This window comes from Geotrypetes seraphini, chromosome 12 (genome assembly GCF_902459505.1).
Source record: "Geotrypetes seraphini chromosome 12, aGeoSer1.1, whole genome shotgun sequence".
In the NCBI taxonomy this organism is placed as follows: Eukaryota; Metazoa; Chordata; class Amphibia; order Gymnophiona; family Dermophiidae; genus Geotrypetes; species Geotrypetes seraphini.
The window spans coordinates 106,835,339-106,860,633 of record NC_047095.1 but is presented as its reverse complement, the minus strand read 5'-3'; the positions used below and the strand labels follow the sequence as shown (position 1 = coordinate 106,860,633).

The window sequence follows — 25,295 nt, the reverse complement described above, 5'->3', positions numbered from 1 at the left end:
ACACCCAAGGATTCCAATCGTTTGAGTAATAAATCATGATCGATTGTGTCAAAGGCCGCAGATAGATCCAGTGAGAATAGAACTACTGATTTATGGTGGTCCAGGTAGTAATGAATGTTATTTATCAACCCTATCATTGAATACTCAGTGTTATGAAATTTCCGAAAACCGGTCTGGTTTGGGTGGAGGGCATTTGTGGATTCAATGAAATCTGAGAGCTGCTCAAAAACCAGTCTTTCAGTTAATTTGGCGAGGAAAGGTATGTTGGCGATGGGACAATAATTGGAGATTTCATCTGGACAAATTTTATGATCTTTCACTATTGGGGTTATAGTGGCCGTTTTCCATGAACAGGGGACAGAAGCAGTAAGTAAGCTTTTTTGAACGAAGGAATGAATGAACGGACCAAAGCAGAAGAACTTTTTGAGATAAAATGAAGGAATGATTTCCGATCGTGAACCTTTTAAATTGATTTTCTGAAAAAGGGATTTTATTTCGTTGATGGTGGGAATTTTGAAATTAGTGTATTTGGCTGTAGATATGAATTCTGATTTGCTATTATATGCAAAATTATCTATTGTACTCGGTTGAAAAGTATTTCGGATAGAACTAATTTTGTTGGAGAAATAATTGGCCAGTTGTTGGGCTGTGAGATTACATTTTTGTTTAGTGCAATTTTTTTGTGTCAAAGGGGCAATGGATTTAACGATGGAATATAAGATAGCTGAGTTTTTTGCCTTTGAAATTTTATTATTATAGTGGTTGCTTTTGGCTTGGTTAATTTTTTTTTTGTAGAAGATGGCCTGTTCTTTATAATGTTGTAGGTTTGTGTGAGATTTATTGTGTCACCATTTTCTTTCTAGTGATCTTAGTTGTTTTTTTAGAAGGGAAAGTTCATCCGTATACCAGGGATTTGAGATTTTGCAAAGTGAAAGTGTTTTTGATATTATTGATGCTTTGTTATCTATTAGGGATTTTAAAGAAGAATTCCAAGTTATTAATTGTTCGTCTAGTGAAAAGGAACTGAAAATTGGACTTATAGGATTAAAAATAGACAGGATATCAGATGGTTCTAATTTGGAAAAATCTCTAAATGAGACCTTTTTAAGTTCTGGAATTGATTGCATTGGTTTGGATTGTTGGAAATTAAGGTTGATCGCTATGATATCAGACCAGGGCACAGGAGAAATTAATGGGGCAGAGTAATTAAAAGGTTGAGGATTAGAAATGAGAATCATGTCTAATGTGTGATTAGCCAAATGAGTTGAGTCGTCAATTAATGTTTGTAGATTTAATGTTTTGAAAAAGTTAACATTTCCTTTGTAATTGAATTTGATGAATCTTCGAAATGAATGTTAAAATCCCCTAAAATCAAAGGGCATGTTGTAGCGGAACAATGATCGAATATTAAGTTTTGCAGTAAAGTTAAGTTGTTTTGTCCTATGGGGGGGAGTGTATAGTAATAAGAGATCTATTTTAGGATTCGAGTTTATTCTGACGTGAAGGTATTTGATGGTGATGTTTCCGGTAGAGAGATCACAGGTGTTAATTAAGTTGTTTTGAAAAATGATAGCTAGGCCACCGCCTTTATGATTATAACAGTGATTCCAGCTATAGTAATAATTTGGTGGGCAGCAATAGGAAAGATATGCTTCCTCACCGTCGGAAAGCCAGGTTTCTGTGATGCAAAGTATGTATAAGCCTTGACAGAGGTTAGCATCTTTTAACAGATGATATTTACTTTTAATGGATCTTGAATTGATAAGACCTATTTTTAAGCTTGTATTGTTTACTCTGTGGTTTGTAGAGGAAGATGAAGGGGTGCTGGCTAATTTGTAATTAGAAGACTTTGGTAAGATAGGAATTTCCAGATTTGTGGATGAGCGGTTAGTTGTACTTCTCTGAAACAGAGGACGATGACCCCAAAAGACCCTTTTGGAGAATGATAACATCATCCTGTATTTCCTATTCACTATTTGATCCAAAACACCGCTGTCCGCCTTATATTCGGCTTGAAAAAATGGGACCATGTCACCCCTTTCTATCACAAACTTCATTGGCTACCATTGGAATCCAGAGTCCTATTTAAATTCGCCTGTTTTTGCTACAAAACAGTATTCGGCCTAGCCCCAAACTACATCAACCCACACTTCATCCTGAATCACAGAAACAAGAACTCCCGCAGAATCCAGTTATTTGCTTTCCCCTCCCTAAAACTCTGTCACTCCAATAAATTCTTCGACAAAACCCTCGCCTTCCAGGCCACCAAGCTAAACCCATGGATAACCCAATTAATCCTCGAGGCTCCAACCTACCTCAGCTTTAGAAACTACTCAAAACACACCTCTTCCAACGCCACGACACTTAAAGGCCCCCTCCCCAAAGAATCCCCACCCTCCCCACCCTTTTCTTTAATCTCGCCCCACCCCCACCCACCCCCGACCCACCTTATCCTACTCCCCAATTTCATCTTCTTCGCTGCCTGCATCCCTGCTCATTTTAACACCTAACTCTATGCAATTCTGTTCAATTATTACTTAACTGCATATAACTATGTTTAATTAATGTGAACCGCATGTAACGATGCATGTAATTATATTTAATTAATGTAAATCTGTTCAACTAATTCTTAACCGCATGTAATCCATGTTTAACTAATGTGAACCACCTAGAACTCACTGGGTATGGCGGTATACAAGAATAAAGTTATTTATTTATTATTATTATTATTTGATCCGAGTATTAAATTCATAAGGGAGAAAAACTACAGCATAACACTCTACATTGAGGCTAAGACTCCTGAGGCAGGCTTTACAGCCAAAACATGTACATGTTGAGTCTTGACCAAAATAAAGATACTGAGCACCACAGATTGTCTTCTCTCTTTTCTTTATACTTCTATCTTAATAAGTTAGGATCTCCTACTTGGGTGTACTCAAAACACAAAGCCCATAACATTTGTATCTTGAATATCCTTGGCCTTGGAGAACTTGAGTACCACCATTGCAAGGACTGTTGTTTTGTCTTAGGATCACAGTGGTGTATCCATGCTTAAGCAGCAGTAATTAGTCATTCGAAAAGCTGGCATCAGCTCCCTGAAAATGCTGCAAAATCAATTTGGAAGTGTCCACTTGATATCATTTTTCATCATCATTCAAACCTGGCTGACAGCTTCTGCATTCCCAGGTGTTCATGAATTATACATACAATACTTTCCCTGGATATCTGTAGTATCCCAGCAATTGATTTTTGTCAATATTCACCAATCTTCCAAAATCAGGTCCCAGATAAGGTCAACAATTTCAGGAGCTGATACCATTTGAAGCCTTCTAGAACCTGCTGCATCTTTGGTCTCTAAATTTCTACGTGGATAGTTTGCACCCTATTTCTTTACTGTGGAGTATGATAAACCGGTAAGCCTGACTTCAGTGCCAGGCAAAATGGTGGAAACGATTATAAAAAATAAAATTGTGGCACACATAGACAAGCATGATTTAAAGAGACGGAGTCAGCATGGGTTGTGTGTGTGCTTTTTTTTCTTTCTATTCTTCTTCCTCTTCTTTGGGGAGTGCATTTTTCTTCTTTCTGATCAGAAATCATATTGGGTTTAGACACAGTCTTTAGGGGAGTATGAGTCTAACTCTCCTAGTTTTTTGGTTTATTTTCTTTGGGAAGTTTTCTGAATCCAAGCAGTTGGTAATATTATCTATCTAGGTGCCTATAAGAAAATCTTTAAAAAATTGAGAGTGGTTCAAAACACTGCAGTTCAACTGATTTTTGGTCTTAAAAAAATGGGGGCATATTACTCCATATTATCAGAAACTTCATTGGTTTCTTGTATTAGTTATAAATCAATCTTTGGCTTGTCATCTGGCTACCTTGTTTCCCATTTTTCTTTGAACCATTCAAATAAGTTTACACGTAGAGTTTGTTTGCTTGCTTTCCCTTCTGTTAAATTATGTTGTTATAAAAGTTTTCTTGAGAGAACTATCTCTTCTGGCTGCTAAATTGAATGTTTGGTATGGAAAAATTATGCTAGGAGCTTCTTCCTATCTTGATTTTAGAAAATTATTGAAGACCCAATTATTTGGTAAAGTTGTATCCTAATGCATTCTGTTGTCTTTTAAAATTTTTATGCATTTCTTATGTTTTATTAGTTGATGTATTTCCATTTTTAAATTGTATTTTTCACTGTATGTTCAGTTTTACTTATTGTGAACCACCTAGAACTATTCCTAGTCAGGCGGTATATAAAAATAAAATTATTATTATTATTATTTGAGGTTGATAGGGTACATTGAATTGAATTTATTCTACTTTATAATTTGTTTTTCTGAATGATTGGCCTATAGTACTGGTGGTGGTGGTAGGGTTATAGAGGGATCACTGTTACTGGAATCCAATATATACTTATTTCCTTTGCATGCTTTGTTGAAATTGTTTCTACTTTGCTAATAAAAAAAGATTCAACATAAATCTACTATTTAGTAGATTCATCACACGCCCCCTAGACCTAGTATTTTTGGAAAGAGTGAACAAATGATTCACATCTTCAGAGGTGATGGGGGGTCTGGATAGGCGACTATGGAAGTGATTTGTTCTGGGGAAATAGGAGTGATTTCAAAGGGGTGAAAGTCTGGTATGGGGGCTGGGAACTCTTTATGCAGGGGACATCCATTTTAATCTGCACTGCCCCCTTTAAGTAGGAACCCAGAATCATTGGATTGCACATTAATGTCCCAGTACTCCTGGTGCAGAAAAAATATCAAGGTTTGAGATATTGATCATGATTACAAGTTGCATTACTGAATCCTACCATAGACTAAGGGCTCCTTTTACAAAGGTGAGCTATGCATTTTAGCGCAAGCTAAATATTAGTGCGCGCTAACGCATGCATTTAGTCTATGGACACATTAGCATTTAGCACATGCACTAAATTATTTAGCACACCTTTGTAAAAGAGGGAGTATGATGTAGTACCATGATATATTTTACCATAGCTTAGTGGTTAACCCCCCACAATCTCTTGAAGATAATTCTGAATTAATTATATTCCTCAATAGATCAGTTATGATTCTCAAAATCCTTTTATGAGTGATGCTAACTTTCCATATCTATACCGGACTATGCCCAGCATTCTTAAGGCCAGTACTGGGATTGTAAAGTTACTGAAGCATTTCAACTGGACCTGGGTTGGTATCTTCGCACCTGATGATGACAGCAGCCTGGGGTTTGTCCAGCTCCTGAAAGAAGGGATTGAGCAGAATGGAGCCTGCATTAAATTCATAGAAATATTCAGTCAAAGTAATGCTTCGCTACGAAAGAAAATAAAGAAAATAAATGAAACTATTCATAAATCTTCAACTAATGTGGTCATTGGCCATTTTAATTCAGTGGATGCATGGGGTTTTTTTGGAAGGCTACAATTTATGTTTATGCCGGGAAAGGTCTGGATTGTCACATCTAGCATTGATTATCCTTTAACCTACCCAGTGGGATTTCCTTACAAGAATAACACCTTTCTCTTCACAGCAGTAAAGAAAAATATTCCAAGCTTTTTACAATTTATACATGATGTAAATCCTATTATGTTTCCTAACGATACTGCAATTGAAGAATGGTGGAAAGGATTGTGTGACGACCGGTGTCCCAAAAGCATAAAAAAATCCTGTACTAGAGATGAAGATTTTTACTATATGTCCCACTGTGAGAATACCCACTTTGCCAAGAGTTATAACATTTACAATGCTGTGTATGCCCTGGCACATGCTTTGAAAGACATGCTTTTCTCTGGCTCTGGAAATACAACCATGTGGGATGGAGACCGAGAGAGATTATCAGATTATTTGCCATGGAAGGTAACATCATTTCATAAAGGAATGCTTTATTCAGAAAACTGTATTAGTGATGTTGGCATAATATGAAAGGGAATCCTTTGGGGGAAATTCTGTAACTGGGTATTAGAGAATGACACGGGGAAAAAATCTGTCCCCGTCACCGCCCCGTCACCGGCCCACCATCCTCTGCACCGCCCCGTCACCGCCGTTCCCTTCACCGCCCCGTCACCGTCACCGCCATCCCTTTCACCGCCCCGTCACCGCCACTGCCATCCCATTCACCGCCCCGTCACCGTCCCCGCTGCATCCATATAAGCCTTAGTACTGTAATATTTAGCTTATTCCTTTCTTATAAATCAAAGTTCCTGCTGCTGAACTAGAGAAAGAGATGTTCAGCTGGCAGGGCTTTGTTTATAAATTTTTATCAACACAACTAATATACTATTTTATCCTAAAGCAAAAAATAAATAAATAAATAGAATTTTTTTTTCTACCTTTGTTGTCTGGTTTCTGCTTTCCACATCTTCTCATTGAATTCCTTCCATCCACTGTGTGTCTTCTCTCTGCATCTTCCATTTGCTGTTACTGTGCCTCTCCCTTAACCCCCCCCCCCCAATTGGTCTAGCACCCATCTTCTTCCCTCCGCTCCCGCATAGTCTGGCATCTGTCTTCTTCCCACTCTGTCTTCCACATTTCCCTTGGGGGTCTGTTCCTCTCCACCCTCCTTCAATGTCTGTTCTATTCCTTTCCACCACCACCCTTCCCTCCCTCCTTTACCATCTGTTCCTTTCTACTACCCTTCAGCTCCTCTCGCGTGGCCTATCTACCTTCCTTCCTCTTATTTTCATGGCACGTTACAATGTAATTTGTGCAAGCCACTGGAGCCTGCAAGCTCTGTCCCTGTCCCATCCCCACAAACCATCTCGCCTCTGTGCTCCTATTTTCTCCATTTCTAATATCTCCCCTATGTATCTGTCATTGCCCCCCCCTGTGTCCATATACCATCCCCATGGCATGTCCCCTTTATGTCTCTGTCCCTATGCCCCATGCACATAATTTCCCCTCTTTCTGTTACATTCCTGTGTCCAGATTTCCCCTATCTTCTTCTTCCATACCAGTGTGTCTCTTCTTTTCAACCCCATCTAGCTTTTTTCCCTCTTTCTTTCCCCCCCCCTGCTTCTAGCATCTGGCTCACCTGCCAGTCCTTCCCTTTCTTTCCTGCTGTGGGTTTTTCTTTCCGACTTCATCCCCTTGGCCCAGAATCCTTTTCCCTTTCATTCCCTCCTTCCAATTTGAGCCGGGAACACTAGCGATCGCACGGTCCCTGCAGCCACTACCTGCCTGCCCAATCGATCCTAGTGTTTAGCCAGCTCTCTCCCTTCTCCTCACCTTAGTTTATAGGTTTTCTTTTTCGGCGACCTGCACGCTTTCCCAAAGAGCCGCGCACGCGCGGCTGCTCAGTGTTCAATCTTCTGCTCTGCTGCAACTTCCTGTTTCCGGTTGCGTCAGAGCAGAAGATCGAAACTGAGCAGCAGCGGGTGCGCGGCTCTCTGATAGCGTGCGGGTCGCCGAAAAAGAAAATCTACAAACTAAGGTGAGGAGAAGGGAGAGAGCTGGCTAAACACTAGAATCGATTGGGCAGGCGGGTGTGAGCTGCGGGGACCGCGCGATCCTTCATGCCTCACTGCGGGGACAAGACCATTCACCGCCCCACGGGCGGTGAATGGCCTTGTCCCCGTCGCCGCAGCGACTGCTAGTTTTCTTCCCCGTTTTCGGCGGGTGACCCGCGGCTAAAATGCGGTGGCCGCGGGTAAACCGCCACCGTGTCATTCTCTACTGGGTATCTCCATTTAAGAACCTGAGGCCACATAGTAGGAAGCCAGATAAATTCTATGATACCTAAACGCAAAATGCAGCTGGGTCCGTAAGATAAGTATGTAAATGAAAGCCCTACCTATATCAATTCATGCTCTATCTCTGTGTGTTCTATCTTGCAAATACCCATTATGCAAGTTAAGTTACCTTTTGCAGAATAGAGCTAAGGCAGAACATTGGCCTTTACACATGTATGTGAGCACACATACTACAAAGTAACCCTTAAAAAAATGAGCCTGCAATTCCCCCCAAATCAATGTCCAAAGAGCTTACAACTTTAGAGACTAGGCTAGCCAAGGAATCAGGAAAGTAAGGATGCAAATAGAAGGAACAGAAAGTCAAGAAAGTAAAATGGGGGTGGGGGGTGGAGATGATTTTTAGATAGGTTAGTAATAGGAGGAAGTGCAAAAGTGACGACGCTTTCAAAGGTGAGGGGGATAAATGTATAGTGTGTGCAAAATGGTATTATATTTCATGTGGCACTAGTTTAAAATCATGTTTTCTTTGAAGAACACTCCTAGCATAAGAACATAAGAACTGCCATCTCCGGATCAGACCTTCGGCCCATCAAGTCTGGCTATCCGCACACGTGGAGGCCCAGACAGGTATACATCTGGTGTAATTTTAGTCACCCATATCCCTCTATGCCTCTCGTAAGGAGATGTGCATCTAGTTTGCTTTTAAATATTCTAAAGATGTTAATAAGGTGGCAGTTAGAAAAGCAAGGTGGCATAAGCACAGGCAACATGGGTTCGCTAGAGGCAGGTCTTGTCAGACAAATCTGATCAATTTCTTTGACATGGTGACCAGAGATTTGACGTGGTAACTAAGGAAAATACTAGATGTGGGATTTTAGCAAAACCTTTGACTTTCTTCCTGAATAGGAGAAAATATAGACAGCAGATACAAATTCTCAAAGCTGACATATTTTAATCACTAAATTGAAAATAAAATCATTTTCCTGCCTTTGTTATCTGTGATTTTATTTTTCTAATAATCTTTTCCCAAGCTCTGGTTGCACTTTTAATCCATTTGCTGTTTTTCTTTTCTTCACTTTCTGCCCATATCCATCTTTGATATTAGCTTTTAATTTTTCTGCTTCCTTCTCAAATCTCTCTACTTTTCTATGTCCTCCCTTCCAATATAAACTATCTCCTCTCTCTCTCTGTTCTTCCCCTCCATCCACATATACCATCTCCTCCCTCTTTCTTCTTCCCTATTCCCATCTATCCATATATAACATTTATTTTATCTCTTTTCCTCTTCCATACCTTCCATCCCTGGGTGCCATCTCATCCCCCCTCTCTCCCCTTCCTTTTCCCCTTCCCCACCCATCCTTCCCCTATGTACCATATTTTCTCTCTTTATACCCTACCCATACATCCCTTTTTACCATCTCCTCCCTGCCTTTCCCTCTCCAACAGTCTGGGATCTTTCTCCTCTTCTTCCCATAGTCTGGGATCATTCTCCCTTCCTTTACTTCCCTCCTATCCCATTTGTGATCTGGCATCTCTCTGTGCTTCCCTCCCTTTCCCTCTCCCCCACCTTATTCTGGAATATTTCCCTTTATCTTCCCTGGTCTGGCATCACTCTCCTTCTCTTCTCTCCTATACAGTGGTTGGACATCTCTCTCTTTCCCTTCCCTAATTGCTGTGATCTGGTATCTCTTTCCCCTACTTTACCTTCATTACCTTGTCTGACATCTTTCCTTCCCTCCTCCTTCCATAGTCTGGCATATCTATTGGCCCCTTCTCTTATCTTTCTTCCACTGGAAGTCTGGCATCTTTCTTTCCCTTTACTTCTCCATCTATGCAGTCTACCATCTCTATATTACCATCCTTGTATCTCTCTACCTTCCTTCCCCTTCATCCCCTTGGCTGACATCTCTCTCTCCTTCTCTCCCCCTCCCATAGTCATATTTTCCTCTTCCCTTTCTTCCCCTGGAGGTCTTACATCTTTCTATCCCTTTCCTATCCATCCCCATGGTCCTATATCTCTCTATTAACCTCCCCATATAATGGATCCAGTGCTTGCTCACTGTTCTTCTCATTCAAACGGATCCTCATAGGAGGCTCTTGAACAAACTTGATGGGCTGAAGTTAGGACCCAAAGTGGTGAACTGGATTAGAAAATGGTTGATGGACAGATGCCAGAGGTTAATGGAATTTGCTCGGAGGAAGAAAAGGTGAGCAGTGGAGTCCCTCAGGGATCAGTGCTGGGGCTGATCCTTGTCAGAATGTTTGTGAGCGACATTGCTGATGGGTTAGAAGGAAAGGTTTGCCTCTTTGCAAATGATACCAAGATTTGTAACAGAGTAGACATTGAGGATGGAGTGGAAAATATGAAAAATGATCTGCAAAAGATAGAGGAATGGTTTAATATATGGCAACTAAAATTCAATGCAAAGAAATGCAGAGTAATGTATTTGGGGATTAGAAATTGGAAGGATCCATATGTGCTGGGAGGTGAGAGGCTAATATGCATGGATGGGGAGAGGGACCTTGGGGTAATAGTGTCTGAAGATCTAAAGGCAAAGAGACAGTGTGGCAAGGTGGTGGCTGTTGCCAGAAAGAAGCTGAGCTCTAAAGAAAGAGGCATAGCCAGTAGAAGAAAGATGGCATTGATGCACCTGTACAAGTTGTTGGTGAGGCCCCACTTGAAGTATTGTGCTCAATTTTGGAGACCGTATCTGTCAGAGGATATAAGAAGACTTGAAGCAGTCCAGAGGAGGGTGATAAAAATGGTAGGAGGTTTGTGCCAAAACACGTATGATGAGAGACTGGAAGCCCTGAATATGTTCAGTATACCCTAGAGGAAAGGGAGAGGGGAGATATGATTCAGACATTCAAATTTTGAAAGGTATTAATGTAGAACAAAATCTTTTCAGAGAAAGGAAAATGGCAAAACCAGAGGGCATAATATGAGGTTGAGTGGTGGTAGACTCAAGAGTAATGTAAGGAAATTATTCTTTACGGATATGGAGGTTGATACCTAAAATGTGCTCCTGAGGGAGGTGGAGGAGAAGATAATGGTGACAGAGTTTATAAAAGCATGGGATGAACACAGAGGATCTCCATTCAGAAAATAATGGTATATATTGAAGAATTTAAGACGAGTATTGGGCAGACTTGCACGGTCTGTGTCAAGTGTATGGCCATTCAATTGAGGATGGGCTGGGATTGTTTAGATGAGCTGGAGTGAGCTTCGATGGAGACTCCAATAGATGCACAATACCTGGCAGAGCTCTGGGTTTCTGGCCCAGAAATATCTAAGAAAAAGAACAATTTAAATTAAATCATTAAATTATAGAGCGTGTATGTTTGGGCCGTCATTTACTGTGTTACTATGTTTATTCCCAGCAGCACCGCTCTTACTCTTCAGGCTGACAACAGCATGAGTGAAGTAAATACTCTGCCTTCAGTGGCCCAGATGCTTTCTTTCTGCTTCTGTTTTATGTCCCTACATAGGCAGTATTAGCAGAGAGAAATCTTCTGGGATGCTGAAAGCAGCTTGTTTACTTCACTAATGCTGCTTGAAGCCTGAAGAGTAAGAGCAGTGCTTCTAGGAATGAGAACGATGAGCAAGCACTGGATCTTGCTTTGGGTGGGGGGCTCTAGATAAGTGTGCAGGCCATCCAGAAGGTCTCCACTGGCTGCCATTGGCTTGTAGGCCTTTAGTTCAAGACCACTTATTTAAGGAGAGAAGAACTGTTGTGCGCATGGATAGTAAAGAAAATAATGTATTCATGCCTCTATATAAGACTGGTGAGACCTCATTTCAAATATTGTACACAATTCTGGAGACCTGTACCCTGTGAATGAACCTCAGAGTGGAAATTATAAATGTTCTTAAAAAAATACATAATTAATAGGAAAATTGGAAGTTCCAGGCATTCCTGAAAATGTGCCCTTTATTCTTTAGCTTCATCGTTATCTGAAGAATGTACACTTTAAGAGCATATTGGGTGAAGATATTACTTTTGATGAAAATGGAGACCTACCCATGGACTATAATTTTATTAATTTGATCTTTCTGCCCAATGGAACAGTGAAACAAAAAATTGTCGGAATTTATAAACCTTATGCTCCCCCTACGGAGGATTTCACAATTAATGAAAAAGTGATAGTGTGGGAGGCTGCATTTACCCAGGTGAGAGTGATACAATATTAAGTAAGGTATCTTGTAATTCAGGAGGTTTCACATGCAACAAAGAATTCAAGTTCTGCATCATGATTGGCTGTTGAAGATTTAGCTAAGTTCTAACTGGCTGATATTCAAAGCATTGTGATTGGATAAGAGGGGATCCTGCACAACTAAAGTGCCTAGGGCCACCTAATTGCTGATATTTAGATACACTTTACTGCTTAGCCCTGTTGAATAGTTGGGAAGATAAAAGCCAAATGGCCCATGGAATCTGTTCATCCATAGTAACCATTATCTCTTCCTCTTTCTAAGAGATCCCACATGCCTATCCCAGGCTTTCTTGTATTCAGACATACCCTCTGCCTCCACCACCTCTTCCAGGAGACTTTTCTATTGATATGTTGAAAATTTCAAAGAGATGAACATGGAGAAATATCAGTTTGCTCTTGGAAAATGCTCTAGTATGAAAGGTTAAAATTCATAGGACTCACCGCATGTAAAGCTTTAGCTACATTAAAATGGGGAATTCTATTGGATTCTCAAAGGAAATCTATACAAGCTTACTGGTGGGGTTAAACATTACTTTTTAAATGCTTACTTTTGCCATTCAAATTAGACCTGGATATTCAATGCTGAGCCATGTCTGGGTACCTAAATAGCTAACCAGTCAAATTCAGGATTACTATTCTGAGGTTTCTTTTATATGGAAAGCTGACAGCTAGGGATCACGGTCACCATTCCACTTGATCTCAGGAAAACATTAAGGGGAGGAATTTTCAGTGGAGGAAATTTACATGTTGGGGCATTTTTCAAGGGGGAAGTAACTTAAAGGAAGAAGTTTCAAAGTGGAGGATCTTCTACTTGGGAGAGGCCTTGAGAAAGTAGGCCTTGCATTGTGGGAAACTTAAATAGGGGGCCAAAAATGCACAGGAGGTGAGTCTCTTTCAATTGAAAAGAAGCTTTGGACTGAAGGTGTATAAGATGAAGATGAAAAGAAATAGACTTAGGAGTACCTCTTGAGTGAATTAGTAGAACAGCTTCTCAGTGAAGGTGCTGGGGATTCATTATATAAAACAAAGAGAGCTTGGGTCAAATACATAGGATGTCTAAGAGAATGATAAGGAGAATAATGGCATAGATGGTCAGATTGCATAGGCTATATAGGGCTCCTTTTATTAAGGTGCGCTAGCATTTTTAGCGCACGCACCGGATTAGTGCATGCTATAGCGTGCACTAGCTGAAAAACTACCGCCTGCTCAAGAGGAGGCAGTAGCGGCTAGCATGCGCTATTCCGCACATTAAGGCCCTAACGCACCTTCATAAAAGGAGCCCATAGTCTTTATCTACCTTCATTTTTCTATGTTTCTATATCACCAGGAGAGGGTGTATGGTGGCTTTGGGAGGGGGGTTTTCATTTGGTGGGGGTTGAAGATACCTTATTTTCTGTGTAGCCAGCCCGTTTAAGCAATACCTAGCAGTGGCATTACATTACATTAGGAATATCTATTCCGCCATTACTTCGCAGTTCAAGGCGGATTACAAAAAGAGTTATAGAAGGTGGATTACAGAAGATGTCTGGTCATTTTCAAGAAGAGTGAAGAGTAGAGTAGGTTGTTTCAGGCGTTGGGGAGTTAGTGGCGAGAAGGAAGAGGTCTTTTTCCAGGGATTTCTTAAGCAGTATATATGTGGTGTTAGGTCTTTTTCATGAATTTCTTAAACTTTTCAATCTTTATTTTTTTTCTGAATGTTTTGTAGTCTGGTATCATTATCAATAGATTGGAGATTTGGTTGTCGGGGTTTTGCTGCTTGAGTGGCCAGGAGGCCATCATATAGTTTTTTCCTTTTAACTTCTTTGATAGGAGGGTATGTGAATGGGGCGTGAGTTTTCCTGTATCTGGTTGAGGTGGATTGGATGAGGCGGTTGTTCAGGTAGATTGGGCTGACTCCATTTATAGCTCTGAATAGTAGACAATAGAACTTGAATAGTATTCTTGCTGGAACTGGAAGCCAATGTGATTTGAGGTAGGCCTCTGTGATGTGGTCTTGTTTCCTCAGTGAGTAGATGAGTCTCAGTGCTGTGTTTTGAATTGCTTGTAGTTGTATTGTTATTGTTGCAGGGCAGGGGAGATAAATGATGTTGCAATAGTCCTAGTAGGCCTAGTATTAGGGATTGTACTATGAGCTGGAATTGTGTAATCTCAAATATTTTTTTTGTCTTAGGTTTCTCATGACTACGAAAGATTTCTATATAGTTTTATATAATTTGTTAACACTTCCCTCCTTTATATACATTTTTTAGTAACAATCCACAAGTTACACAACACAAGTACACCTAGTAAAAGGCAGCATTTTAAACACTGCAGTGAGCAATAGAACATCAATATACTCATTGTAAAACTAAAGAAGCCAGATAATTTTAACCCATTCTGAGATCTTTAGGGAGGATGGGATATAAAACCAAATAAATTAGTACATAGAACAAGATATACCCCCACCCAGCATGGAATAAGATATCACAAACTAAAATTAGAAATATGTAGACAAAAGTTAAACTGAACCACCAAGAAGCCAAACTCTGCATACAGTGCAACACCACAGAAACATTGACTCATGTTCCCTAATATTCTGGAAAATATAAATATAAAGATAGCAAATGTAAATTTGAAAAATAAATACAATTTTATGGGACTAATACATTTTCCAAAATATATTAAAATTAGTTGCAATAAAAAGATTTAATTCAATTCATCATGGCTTTTTTACTTACTGCAATACTCGTAAAATAAAATATATACATTAAATAAATAAATATGTGTACCTCCGCTCTAAACGAGTGCTATGGTATGTGAAAAAGTGTTCAGTGTCCTTATTTCCTGCATTCAAAGCCACTTGGGAGATAAGATTGGTACCATCATATCACTCTTTCAGTCCCTTTTAACTGGTTTTATATACATTCCTTAAGTATGCCCAGAAAAATTGAATAAATTACTTAGCTTTTTTGACAAGGCTTGTGCTCAAGTGCTCATCGTGTCTTTACACCAATATTTTGCAAAAATTCCAAAGAACCATATTAAACAAGCCATTGGGACATAGGAGGGACCAACATTTTCAGTAGATTGGCCACATAGACATATCAGCATATCAGTGAGTCACCCTAGGGGTCACCTCTTTGAAATTCATATAATAAGGCCCACATCTCATCATAACCCCCTTATATTCTATAACCCACCTAAAACCTACTGGACTCAACTACATACCACATTAATAGCTCTTATCCTTGCAGATGTCATCAATATTTAGATACAGTAGGATTTGGGTAGATTTTGAAAGGCTCACATTATCCACCATAAGTATGGTAGTTAGAGTAGGATATAGGCTTGGTTCCCTATCTCTATAGTCAGTATACCATCCACTAGGATACTCCAGGAACTTGCTTGCTGCTCTACTAGGCCTGGCCAAAACATTTGAAGTTATCATACATGCAACTATGTACACATCATTGGGGGTGGTAGCAGTGGTATAGGGAGGGAAAGGAGGTACCCCCTGCACCCTCCTCTCTTTTCCCTCATGCCACCCCCTCCTCCCCTGTACATCATTAAATCATCACCAGCATGAGCAGCTTCTACAGACAATGCTGTTCATGCCAGCATTGTCTTTACTCTGATGTCACTTCCTGGACCTGCAACCCAGAAGTGATTTCAGAGGGGGACCAGGCTGGTGCGAGCAGCAGGCCTGCAAAATTGCTCACACTGGTGAAGATTTAATGAGATATGAAGTGGGAGAAGGGAGGGTGCAAGCATGGCATGGGGTAGAGATGCTGGCACCCACACCAACATGGCAGCTGGGAGTATCCACCCCCTTACTATGTCACTGGGTGGGAGGAGGTCAGTGATCACTTGTGGAGTGTAGGATCATACTTTCATCCCTCCAATGGTCATCTAGTTAGTTTGGTACCTTTTTTGCATGTATTAATTGTTAAAATAGGTCTAGGCACAAACATCCAAATTGCACACTGGACATTTTCTAGAATGTTTGATTATTGTAGAAAAATATCTAAATCATAAGCCTACCCTAGCCCCACCCAAACTATGCCTCTAACACTCCCCTTCAAATTTGGACACACTGCAGTAGACCACCATTAAAATATGTCTAAAAAATGGTTTCACAAATATAAAATTGGAAGAATTTGGTGAGAAAAATGTCCATGTGTCCCTTAATGCCACATTTTGGATATTTTTCTTTCCACAAAATGAGCTCTACAGTTACTAGCATGTGCTACTGATAATTCATATTACTTTACCACTAACTCACACTATTTTACAACAGGTCCCATTTTATTCAGTGAGGCCTAGTTACTAAAACCTAGGATTGACAGTAAAATGACATGTCTTTAACAGTAGTTCTTGCCCCTAAGTTTCTTTTTTACTGCTCAAGGTGACAAGGAAAAGACTCAGGAGTAACTTGAGGAAATACTTCTTCACAGTGTGTTGAATTAATGGAAAGGCCTCCCAGTAGAGGTTGTGGAAATGGAAACTGTATCTTAATTCAAGAAAGCTTGAAACAAGTGCATACCATCTCTAAGGGAAAGGAAGACATAATGGGCAGAATAGATTGGTTCAATAGCCTTTAACTGACTTCATTTTTCAAGGTTTCTATATTCCTGTCCTAAATACCCTCATAGAAATGCCTACTTTTAATAGCAAAATATACTTTTGTATAATTTAGGTGTTCTGGAAATAAATGATCAGTTGGTAAAAAATAGTTACATTAGACCGATCCTTCTGAAAACAAACCTCTAAAGGGGAATTTGTGATATCTGAAGGTGTGAATTGAACGAAAAAGGAATATTGCAATTTAAAAATCAAAGCCCACTATCATTTTTTTTTACTCAATCCTCAGATACCTCCACAATCCAGATGCTCCCAGAGCTGTTCTCCTGGCTACAGGAAATTGCCCAGAGAAGGAAAGCCCCTCTGCTGCTATGACTGTATTCCCTGTCCAGATGGAGAAATCTCCAATCAGACTGGTGAGTGATTGGTAACACATGAGATGCTCATGCTGGCAGGTTATTCAATGTGGTACCTGCTTTATTAAAACTTATAAAAATATGATAAAATTTATACCGGAAAAAGATTAGTAGACCACCATTCAACCCAGTATGCTGTCTCCAACTGTTGCCCAAGAGCATCTTAGCAGCTTAGTGGTCTGATGCTCCTGGCCAAGAAAATAATAAAATGCACCACAACAACCTCTGAACTTAGGTGCTGAGACATCTAATCTGGTAGAGTAAATAATGAATAGTGGAGAAAAAAAAAACCCTCTGATAACAGGCACCCCATATAGTAAGCAGCATGTAACAAATGAGGACCATAAAAAAAATCTCAGGTGAGGAAAAAACTCTTTTTATCATTCATAATTCACCTTCAAGGCCAGATAATATCTGCACATGCAAACAGGAAATACCAGTTGTATGAGTGAAAAAATATTTCCTTGTATTGAAAAATTCTACTCCACTCAGGATTTTGTAGACTTCAATCATATCTCCCCACAGCCATATCTTTTCTAAGTTGAAGAGCCCTAACCTTTTTAGTCTTTCCTGATACGAGAGGAATTCCACCCGCTTTATCATATTGCTTCTTCTTTGAACCTTTTCTAGTGCTGCTATATCTTTCTTGAGATAAGGAGACCAGAATGGAATACAATACTCCAGGTGAGGATACACCATGGAGTGATACAGAGGAATTATAACATTCATAGTCTTGTTAATCATCCCTTTGTTAATAATTCCTAGCATCTTGTTTGCTTTTTAGGCAGATGGTTTTGTCGTATTGTCTACAATGACACCTAGATCTTTTTCTTCGGTGCTATCCCCCAAGATGGACCCTAGCATCTGGTAACTGTGATTTGGGTTATTCTTCCCAATGTGCATCTACCATTTAGGTGCCTAGTCTTCCAATTTCCTAAGGACTGCCTGTAATTTTTCACAAACTACATGCGTTTTAACAATTTTGTACAGTTTAGTGTCATCTGCAAATTTAATTACTTCACTCATTCCAATTTCCAGATCCTTAACAAATAAGTTAAATAGAACCAGTCCCAGTACAGATCCCTGTGGCACTCTACTGTTTACCCTTCTCCACTGAGAAAATTGATCATTTATCCCTACCCTCTATTTTCTATCTGATAACCAATTCCTAATCCACAACTGAACTTTGCCAGCTATCCCATGATTCTTTAATTTTCTCATGAGCCTCCCATGAGGAACACAGCACTCTAGCATTCCCAAACATCTGATGGACTTTTTAACACTGAGCCACTCTACTTGCATCCCACCTTTCTATGCCTCTTTCTATTAATTAAGGAGTTCCTTTAATCTTTCTTTTGAGTTTATGATTTATATTTTATTGCATTATAAACCACTATGACAATCAATCAGATATAACAGTATATCTACAAAACAAAAAATTTACAAAATACAGCCCAAAAAGGAGCCTGCTTGTTCTTCACATATATGTGATTTATTATAAAATCACCTTGTGAATGTGTAATAAAGCTTTACAAAAAATGAAGTTCATCCCATAGCTTAGGTGAGAGGAAAATATATTTTAAAATTAAAAGAGCAATATTTTGCCAGTCTACAAACTTAGGCCTCCATTTATGAAACTGCGATAGCAGTTTCTAGCGCAGGGAGTTACGCTGAATGGCCCACGTTGCTCCCGATGCTCAGTGAGTTTCTATGATCATCAGGAGCAATGCGGGATATTCAGCATGGCGCCCAGCCCTCGAAACTGCTATTGCAATTTCATAAAAGAGGAGGTTAATGCAGAGTGATATGCAGTTACTAGGGCTACAGCTATATTTGTATTTCTGTGGCAGGTCCTATTACTACTATTATTCTTTAATATTTTTAAAGCACTGAAAAGCATACACAGTGCTGTACATTTGACATGTATAATAGATGGTCCTTGCTCCAAAGAGCTTAGAATCTAGTTTGGATAAACAAACAGGACATATAAGGGTAGGAGATTTCTATGCAGAGAGAATAATAAGAAGGACGTAGGTATTTTTACAGTGAGTGAGATGAGTTAAAAGCAGCCTTAAAAAACTGGGCTTTTGCCTTGGATTTGAATACTGCAAGAGACGGAGCCTGACCTAATGACTCATACAGTTTGTTCCATGCATACAGTTCAGCAAGATAGAAGGTAAGAAGTCTAGAGTTGGCAGTGGAAAAGAATATGGTTAGGAGGGACTTTCCAGATGAATGGAGTTCACAGGGAGGAGAATAGGGGAGATAAGTGAGGAGAGATATTCAGAGGCTACGGAGTGAGTTCATTTGTAACTCAGTAAGAGGAGTTTGAATTGTATTCAGAAATGAATGGGGAACCAATTGTGACAAATCTAGCGCTATCCCTAGCTTTGACACAGTGGTGAAGAAGGTAGGTAGTCCCCGAGGCAGGAGAGCTGGTCAGGTTGGCCCTGCAGAATATGAAAAGCTGACTTCACTTGGACTATCCCAGTAGCTAAGAAACTATAGCTCTCAGAAGGCCAGTCTCAGCACAGAAAGCTGTGACTGGGACAGGCACAGCTGCAGAGAGTTTTCTCTCCCTTCTCACTCTGCAGCAGGGAAGGGCGAATTAGAGGGGGTTAAAAGAGAGCAGCTGAGAGAGAGTCAGTGGGAGGAGGAGCCGAGGAGGCTTCAGGGTGTGCTCGGTGGAGAACCCTCTCCTCCTCAACGGAATGCTGAGGAGCTGAACCAAGACTGGCAAATGTTGGACACAGAAGAGCTTACTGCTGACCCAGGGAGTGAGGAAGGAACCCCAGGAGAACCCATGGAAATCCAGGAGAGTCTGGTAGGAGCGGAGGAGGTGTCCATGGACGTTGATAAGCAGTAAGGGGATGTGAATTGTCTGTGTCCACAGTAGTGAAGCTACCAGTTATGCCAGTGATAGTTTGAAGGGGAGTTGTATTTCTCTCCCTGCTGATAATGAACTGTTAATTGCTGCTTGAAAGCTTTAGGTGCAAAGCTAGCAAATGTTGTGGCATTTTTTTTGTTCTCTCTGCTAGCAGCCAAGCTGAGCCGAGAGCGTTCTTCCTCACAGCTGTGCATAATTCATTCATTAATTATCTCAAAAATCGACTATTGCAATGCTTTATTCAAAGGAATGGCCCAAAAAGAAATCAGAAGATTACAAATTATCCAAAACACTTCTATCAAATTAATCACGGGGGCAAAAAAGTTTGATCATGTCACCCCGTTACTTCTAAAAGCACATTGGTTACCTGTGGCACACCGCATTCTCTATAAAATATCTTTACTCACCTTTAAATCATTGCTATATAAAACCCCTTCATTTATTTACAAAGTTTTAATCCCATACTCCTCTCAAAAAACTTTAAGATCAAACGAACAACTTTTATTGGTTATTCCTACCCTTAAAATGATCAATACACAAAGGCAATTCATTTTTACAGTTACAGCACCGCAAACGTGGAACTCCCTCCCGCTATACTTACGACAGGAGAAAAACCTTGATAAATTTAAAGGCCAACTTAAGAGCTTTCTTTTTAAAGACGCTTTCAATGTTTAATTGAAAAGCCAATTGCTCTTTATAGTAATAATTCATTCTACTTAATTATGTATTTTATTCCCAATAAACTAATTTTCCCCTACCCTTTGTATATTACCCTTAATTGTTCATCCTTTTCTATCAGACAATGTAGTTCTTTCCCCTCCATCCTAATGTATCATGTTGTATTTTGTCTATGTTTAAAGATTTTATCTTTTTACTCAATTTTGTTCTTGTTTACCCAATATTAATATTTTATGTACATCGCTTAGTAATTATTGATAGGCGATTGATCAAATATTGAATAAACTTGAAACTTGAAACTTGATAATTAATTACCTGAAAGGCACAGCAGGGAGCTATGCTGAGAGCTGGCACGGACCTTTTGAATTCTGTGCTAAAGAAAAGAATACGTTTTACATGAACTACAGTATGTGATAAGCCACGTTAGGCTGTGAAAACCAGGTGACATGCTGGCCAGGTTTCTTGTTGCACAATTATGGTTTAAAGTTTGTTTCTGTTCTGAATGTTTCATGCCTGTGAAATGACACAGCTGCTGGAGCTGAAGCAGCCCAGTGAAAGTTTCTAAATCCCAAACTACTCTGGTGAACAGGACTGTTTTATAGATGTGCTAACAAAGTCCAGAGGCTGTGGAACTGTAGGTTAAGATGAGACACACCCAAAAACCTGGACACTGGATTTCTTTGAAAGTTTTGCTCTGTTTGAACAGCTTGTGTTTTGCCTCATAGTTTTGAGTGCTTGTTTTGAGGTCTGCTAAGCTGAAGCATTTTTCCTTTTGTTCAATGTAACCAGTGAACATAATAAAACCTTTGTTTGATTATTCAACTATACTGGATTTTGAGGTGTGTGAGTTTCTTTTCCCTTGCCTGTTTTTCTTTCGGTAATGTCAGGGAAACTGATATTATACCTTAGGCAGACGCCTAAGAAGGCCTGAAGGGTACCCTAGTTAAAGGGTACACGTATGGACAGGAACAGTCACAGTGTTCCAGCTCGCTGCCGTGAACAGGAGCTGGGCAGGTGTGACACAATGAAGAGACTTGAAGGTGAAAATTTACTTGGATATTTGTAGATAAGTAGTGGGTTCCTAAAGCATAAGATATTCCTAAAAACACTTTTATAGTATTTATGACAACTTTTTTTCTAAGTGAATAGAAGAGTTTTTATGGTATATAGTAGTTCATATAACAGAATATGTATAATGTTTTTCTTTGCTGATTATGTTGGTGAAGATGTTATTTATGTAATTGTTTGTTTTATGTACTTTAAAATGTGTATACTGTATTCTGGAACACACCTAGGTTTAGGCAGGCTATACATTTTTTTAAATAAATAAATACTAAGCGAATATCCTTTCTTCTCAGATATGGACAACTGTATGAGATGCCCAGAGGACAAATGGCCCAATGAAAAAAGAGATGTCTGCATCCCAAAAATTATAAGCTTTCTATCCCATGAAGAACCTTTAGGAATAGTTTTGATTCTTCTCAGTCTTTTCTTTTTTCTTATCACTACTGTCATTCTGGGAATCTTCATTAAGTACAGAGACACTCCTATTGTAAGATCCAACAACACAAACCTAAGCTACATTCTTCTGGTCTCCCTCATGCTCTGCTTCTTCTGCTCATTGATATTCATAGGCCACCCTGAGGAAGTAGCCTGCGTTCTCCGACAGACAGCCTTTGGAATAACTTTTTCCATCTCTCTTTCCTCTGTCCTGGCAAAAACAATCACTGTGGTCATGGCTTTCCAGAGCACCAAACCTGGAAGCAAGCTCCGGAAATGGATGGGTTCCAGGGTCTCATACTCTGTAGTTCTTTTCTTCTCTTTTCTTCAAGTCCTCCTGTGCCTTGTCTGGTTGGTTACCGCTCCTCCATTCCCACATCTTAACATGCAAGCAGAAGATGGAACAATTCAAATTGAATGTAATGAAGGGTCTGCAATTGCATTTTACTGTGTTCTGGGTTACCTGGGATTTCTAGCTGGTATCAGCTTCATTGTAGCTTTTCTAGCAAGAAATCTACCTGGTAGCTTCAATGAGGCCAAGCATATCACCTTCAGCATGCTGGTGTTCTGCAGTGTCTGGGTGTCTTTCATCCCAACATACCTGAGCACCAGGGGAAAATATATGGTAGCAGTAGAGATATTTGCTATCTTGGCCTCTAGTTCTGGAATACTGGGGTGTATTTTTGTCCCCAAGTGCTATATTATTCTGTTGAAGCCTCACAGAAACAACAGGAAGTATATCACAAAAAAATAATTGTACTTAAACTTCCTTGAATGTTAAAGGAAAGCTAAAATAATTAAAGAACGTTGTAGGTACCACAATTGCATTGAAACTCATACACAGTTAGCCCAATGTTTGAGGTTAGCTGTATGTTCATTGGACTCAAGGAGCTAAACAAGGGTAAGATAGGGAATTATCTTGATTTTACTTTTGCTTTAAATTTATGGTGCCATAATTTACATGCATAAATGGCTAATTTTATTGTACATGGTTTCATTGCAAGAGAGGCAAATGCAACACTACGCCCCTTTTATAAAAGTGTGGAAGATGTTTATAGCACTGGTCAGTATGCTAAATGCTCTGTGCTATGACGATAATAGGAACTCTTTGACCATTGGAGCAGCATGGAGCATTCAGCATGTTGACCAGTGCTAAAAACCTCTTCCACGCTTTTGTAAAAGAGAGGTAAATTCTTACAACTATGGTGGACTCTTCACTTCTTTGTTCATCTCGTGGTCCTCATTGCTTCCTTTTGATCCTTTGTGGGGACTGGTTCTCTTTTGTTTCCAGACAAAAGTTATATATGTAAATACCTCAAGCATCTAAGTAACAATATTAGAAAGGATACTAATTAAACCTGTAGGAACACAGCATGCACAGTCAACAGAGAGAAGCATTCTGGGAATGAAATGGTAGGCCTTAAGAAATATGTATACAATTCCAATGAAAATATATTCCTACATTAGAAATCAAATGTGTCAGCCTTTACAGCAGCTCCTAGGCATGTGCATGTGTTAGGTAATTACATATGTATACCTGGGGTGAACAGGAGTGATTAAAGGGGCAAACTCTCTGGAGTTTAAAAACATCTTTAAAATCTAAAAATTAGAAACTTCTAGTATGGCTCCTCAGCTTGCTGCCCTTCAATATCCAGTTTTGTAAAATTTATCATTTAGAAATGTAAGTTCTGGCATGTGCACATCTAAGTTGAAAAAATAAAATCATCACTTATCTGTTTAAGTGTGAGCCCTTACATGATGAAAAGCCTTGAGTGTGGCTGTTCCTTTTCTAAATGTACTTCTTTCTAAAATGGCTGCTCCCACTGAACATACTGCAAAGCATACTGTACATTCATTCCCTGCATTATTATCCATCTTTTTAAAAACATTCTGCTTTCAGCAATGACACACCAACCCTGCATTAACTAGATACCAACAATTTGAATAGGTAAGTTCAGAGGGGAAGGGAGTCCACAGGAGGGCATGGTCCTTTTGGAGGGATATATTTGTTAGGATATTTGAGAAGGGACTGTGTTTGGCGTGGCATTGATACAAGGATTTTATTCACGGGTGCTTCATGGAGAAGGGGAAAAGAATCTTTTAATAACGGGCCCTTTTAAGAAGCAGAAGATGAGTTTTCTTAAGCATTATTTTGTAAATATTTTGCACTCTATGGGGGCAATAATAATTAAAAAAAAAACATCTATAAAGTTTCCTAAGTGGCTACTTGGACGATCAAAATGCCTGATCGTCCAAGTACCCATAACCAAAGCTGGTTTTTAGATGTATCTAAAACCAACTTAGGCCTTTCCCCTGCCTCTAAATCCATAGAAAAGAGGTGTGTTTAGAGGAGGGGAAAGGGCGGGCAGTGGGCGGGAGGTGGGCCGACCTACACCTAGGTGTACAACACCTATAACTAAAACAGTTAAAGGTTGCCTAGTCGGCACTTAGACCTTTTTCACTTAGACAAAATAAATCCAGGTCTAAGTGCCGAAAAAGGGGCAGCTGAGCTGATGGCCGCTGGCGCCATCAGTTCAGCGGCCTGGCAACCTAACCATCGCGGCAGGAGATATGCCTCATCTCCCCTACTGCGATGCCATCACTCCTGTACCTGAACTGCCGCGACCCGCGGGCTTGGGCTCCCTCTTGTCCTGATCGTGTCGGGGGGGGGGGGGTGTGGAGGTTGATGGTTTGACATGGCAGTTGTGGCATTCTGTAACCGGTGTTGTTTTTGACAGACACCGGTTATAGAATCCAGCTTTTAGGTGAAGGACTGGCTCCTCCTTCGCCTAAAAGCCCTTCTGTTGGACATTTGTGGCTTAGGCGTTTTTTTGTTTCATTATGGCTAAAAAGTGTAGACGTGATGTGGGGGTACTTTTAGACGTAGTGGAGATTGGGCATTTAGGCAGAGGAAGGCCATAATCAAAACATGGACGTTTGTTTTGGTTATGGACATTTTCCCTGCTTCTGGGTTGAACGTTTAGGGACTTAGGCCAAAAGGGGACTTAGACGCTTTTTTTAATTTTGCCCCTCCACGTATTTTACAGATAGATATACAAATAGAATGTCTGGATGAAGGTTGGGTGGGAATATCAAAAGTTATTGAATATCATAAATTAATGAGTGTAGGAGTGCTCTAGTGGTTATAAGGTTGCAAGTTTTGTTTCCCTCCTATGGATGGGCCTTAGGCACATGGGCCAATCAGGCCCTAGGCCCCTCTCCGGTACATCCCACATTGCACCGGGAAGGGCCAGGCCCACCATTCTGAGGATGGTGGGCCTACTGGATGGATGGGCAAGGAACCCGTCTGTCCAGTCAACTTTAAGGTTAGTTGGAAGGTGTCTGTGGT

The 25,295-nt window shown here is 40.0% G+C and overlaps 1 protein-coding gene across 1 annotated transcript; it reads left to right on the top strand.

Moving 5' to 3' along the window:
* Nucleotides 1–5,126: 5,126 nt before the first annotated feature.
* Nucleotides 5,127–22,700, top strand: LOC117346251 (vomeronasal type-2 receptor 26-like). Its single transcript, XM_033915652.1, has 4 exons — nucleotides 5,127–5,858; nucleotides 11,634–11,861; nucleotides 16,755–16,881; nucleotides 21,805–22,700. Exons 1-4 carry the CDS (start codon nucleotides 5,127–5,129, stop codon nucleotides 22,698–22,700), a joined length of 1,983 nt encoding a protein of 660 aa, XP_033771543.1.
* Nucleotides 22,701–25,295: the final 2,595 nt, after the last annotated feature.

Coding starts and splice junctions, on each gene's coding strand:
- LOC117346251 (XM_033915652.1), top strand. CDS start 5,127: ATGCCCAGCATTCTTAAGGCCAGTACTGGGATTGTAAAGTTACTGAAG. Junction 5,859..11,633: donor CAGATTATTTGCCATGGAAG/GTAACATCATTT, acceptor TTTATTCTTTAG/CTTCATCGTTATCTGAAGAA. Junction 11,862..16,754: donor GGGAGGCTGCATTTACCCAG/GTGAGAGTGATA, acceptor CTCAATCCTCAG/ATACCTCCACAATCCAGATG.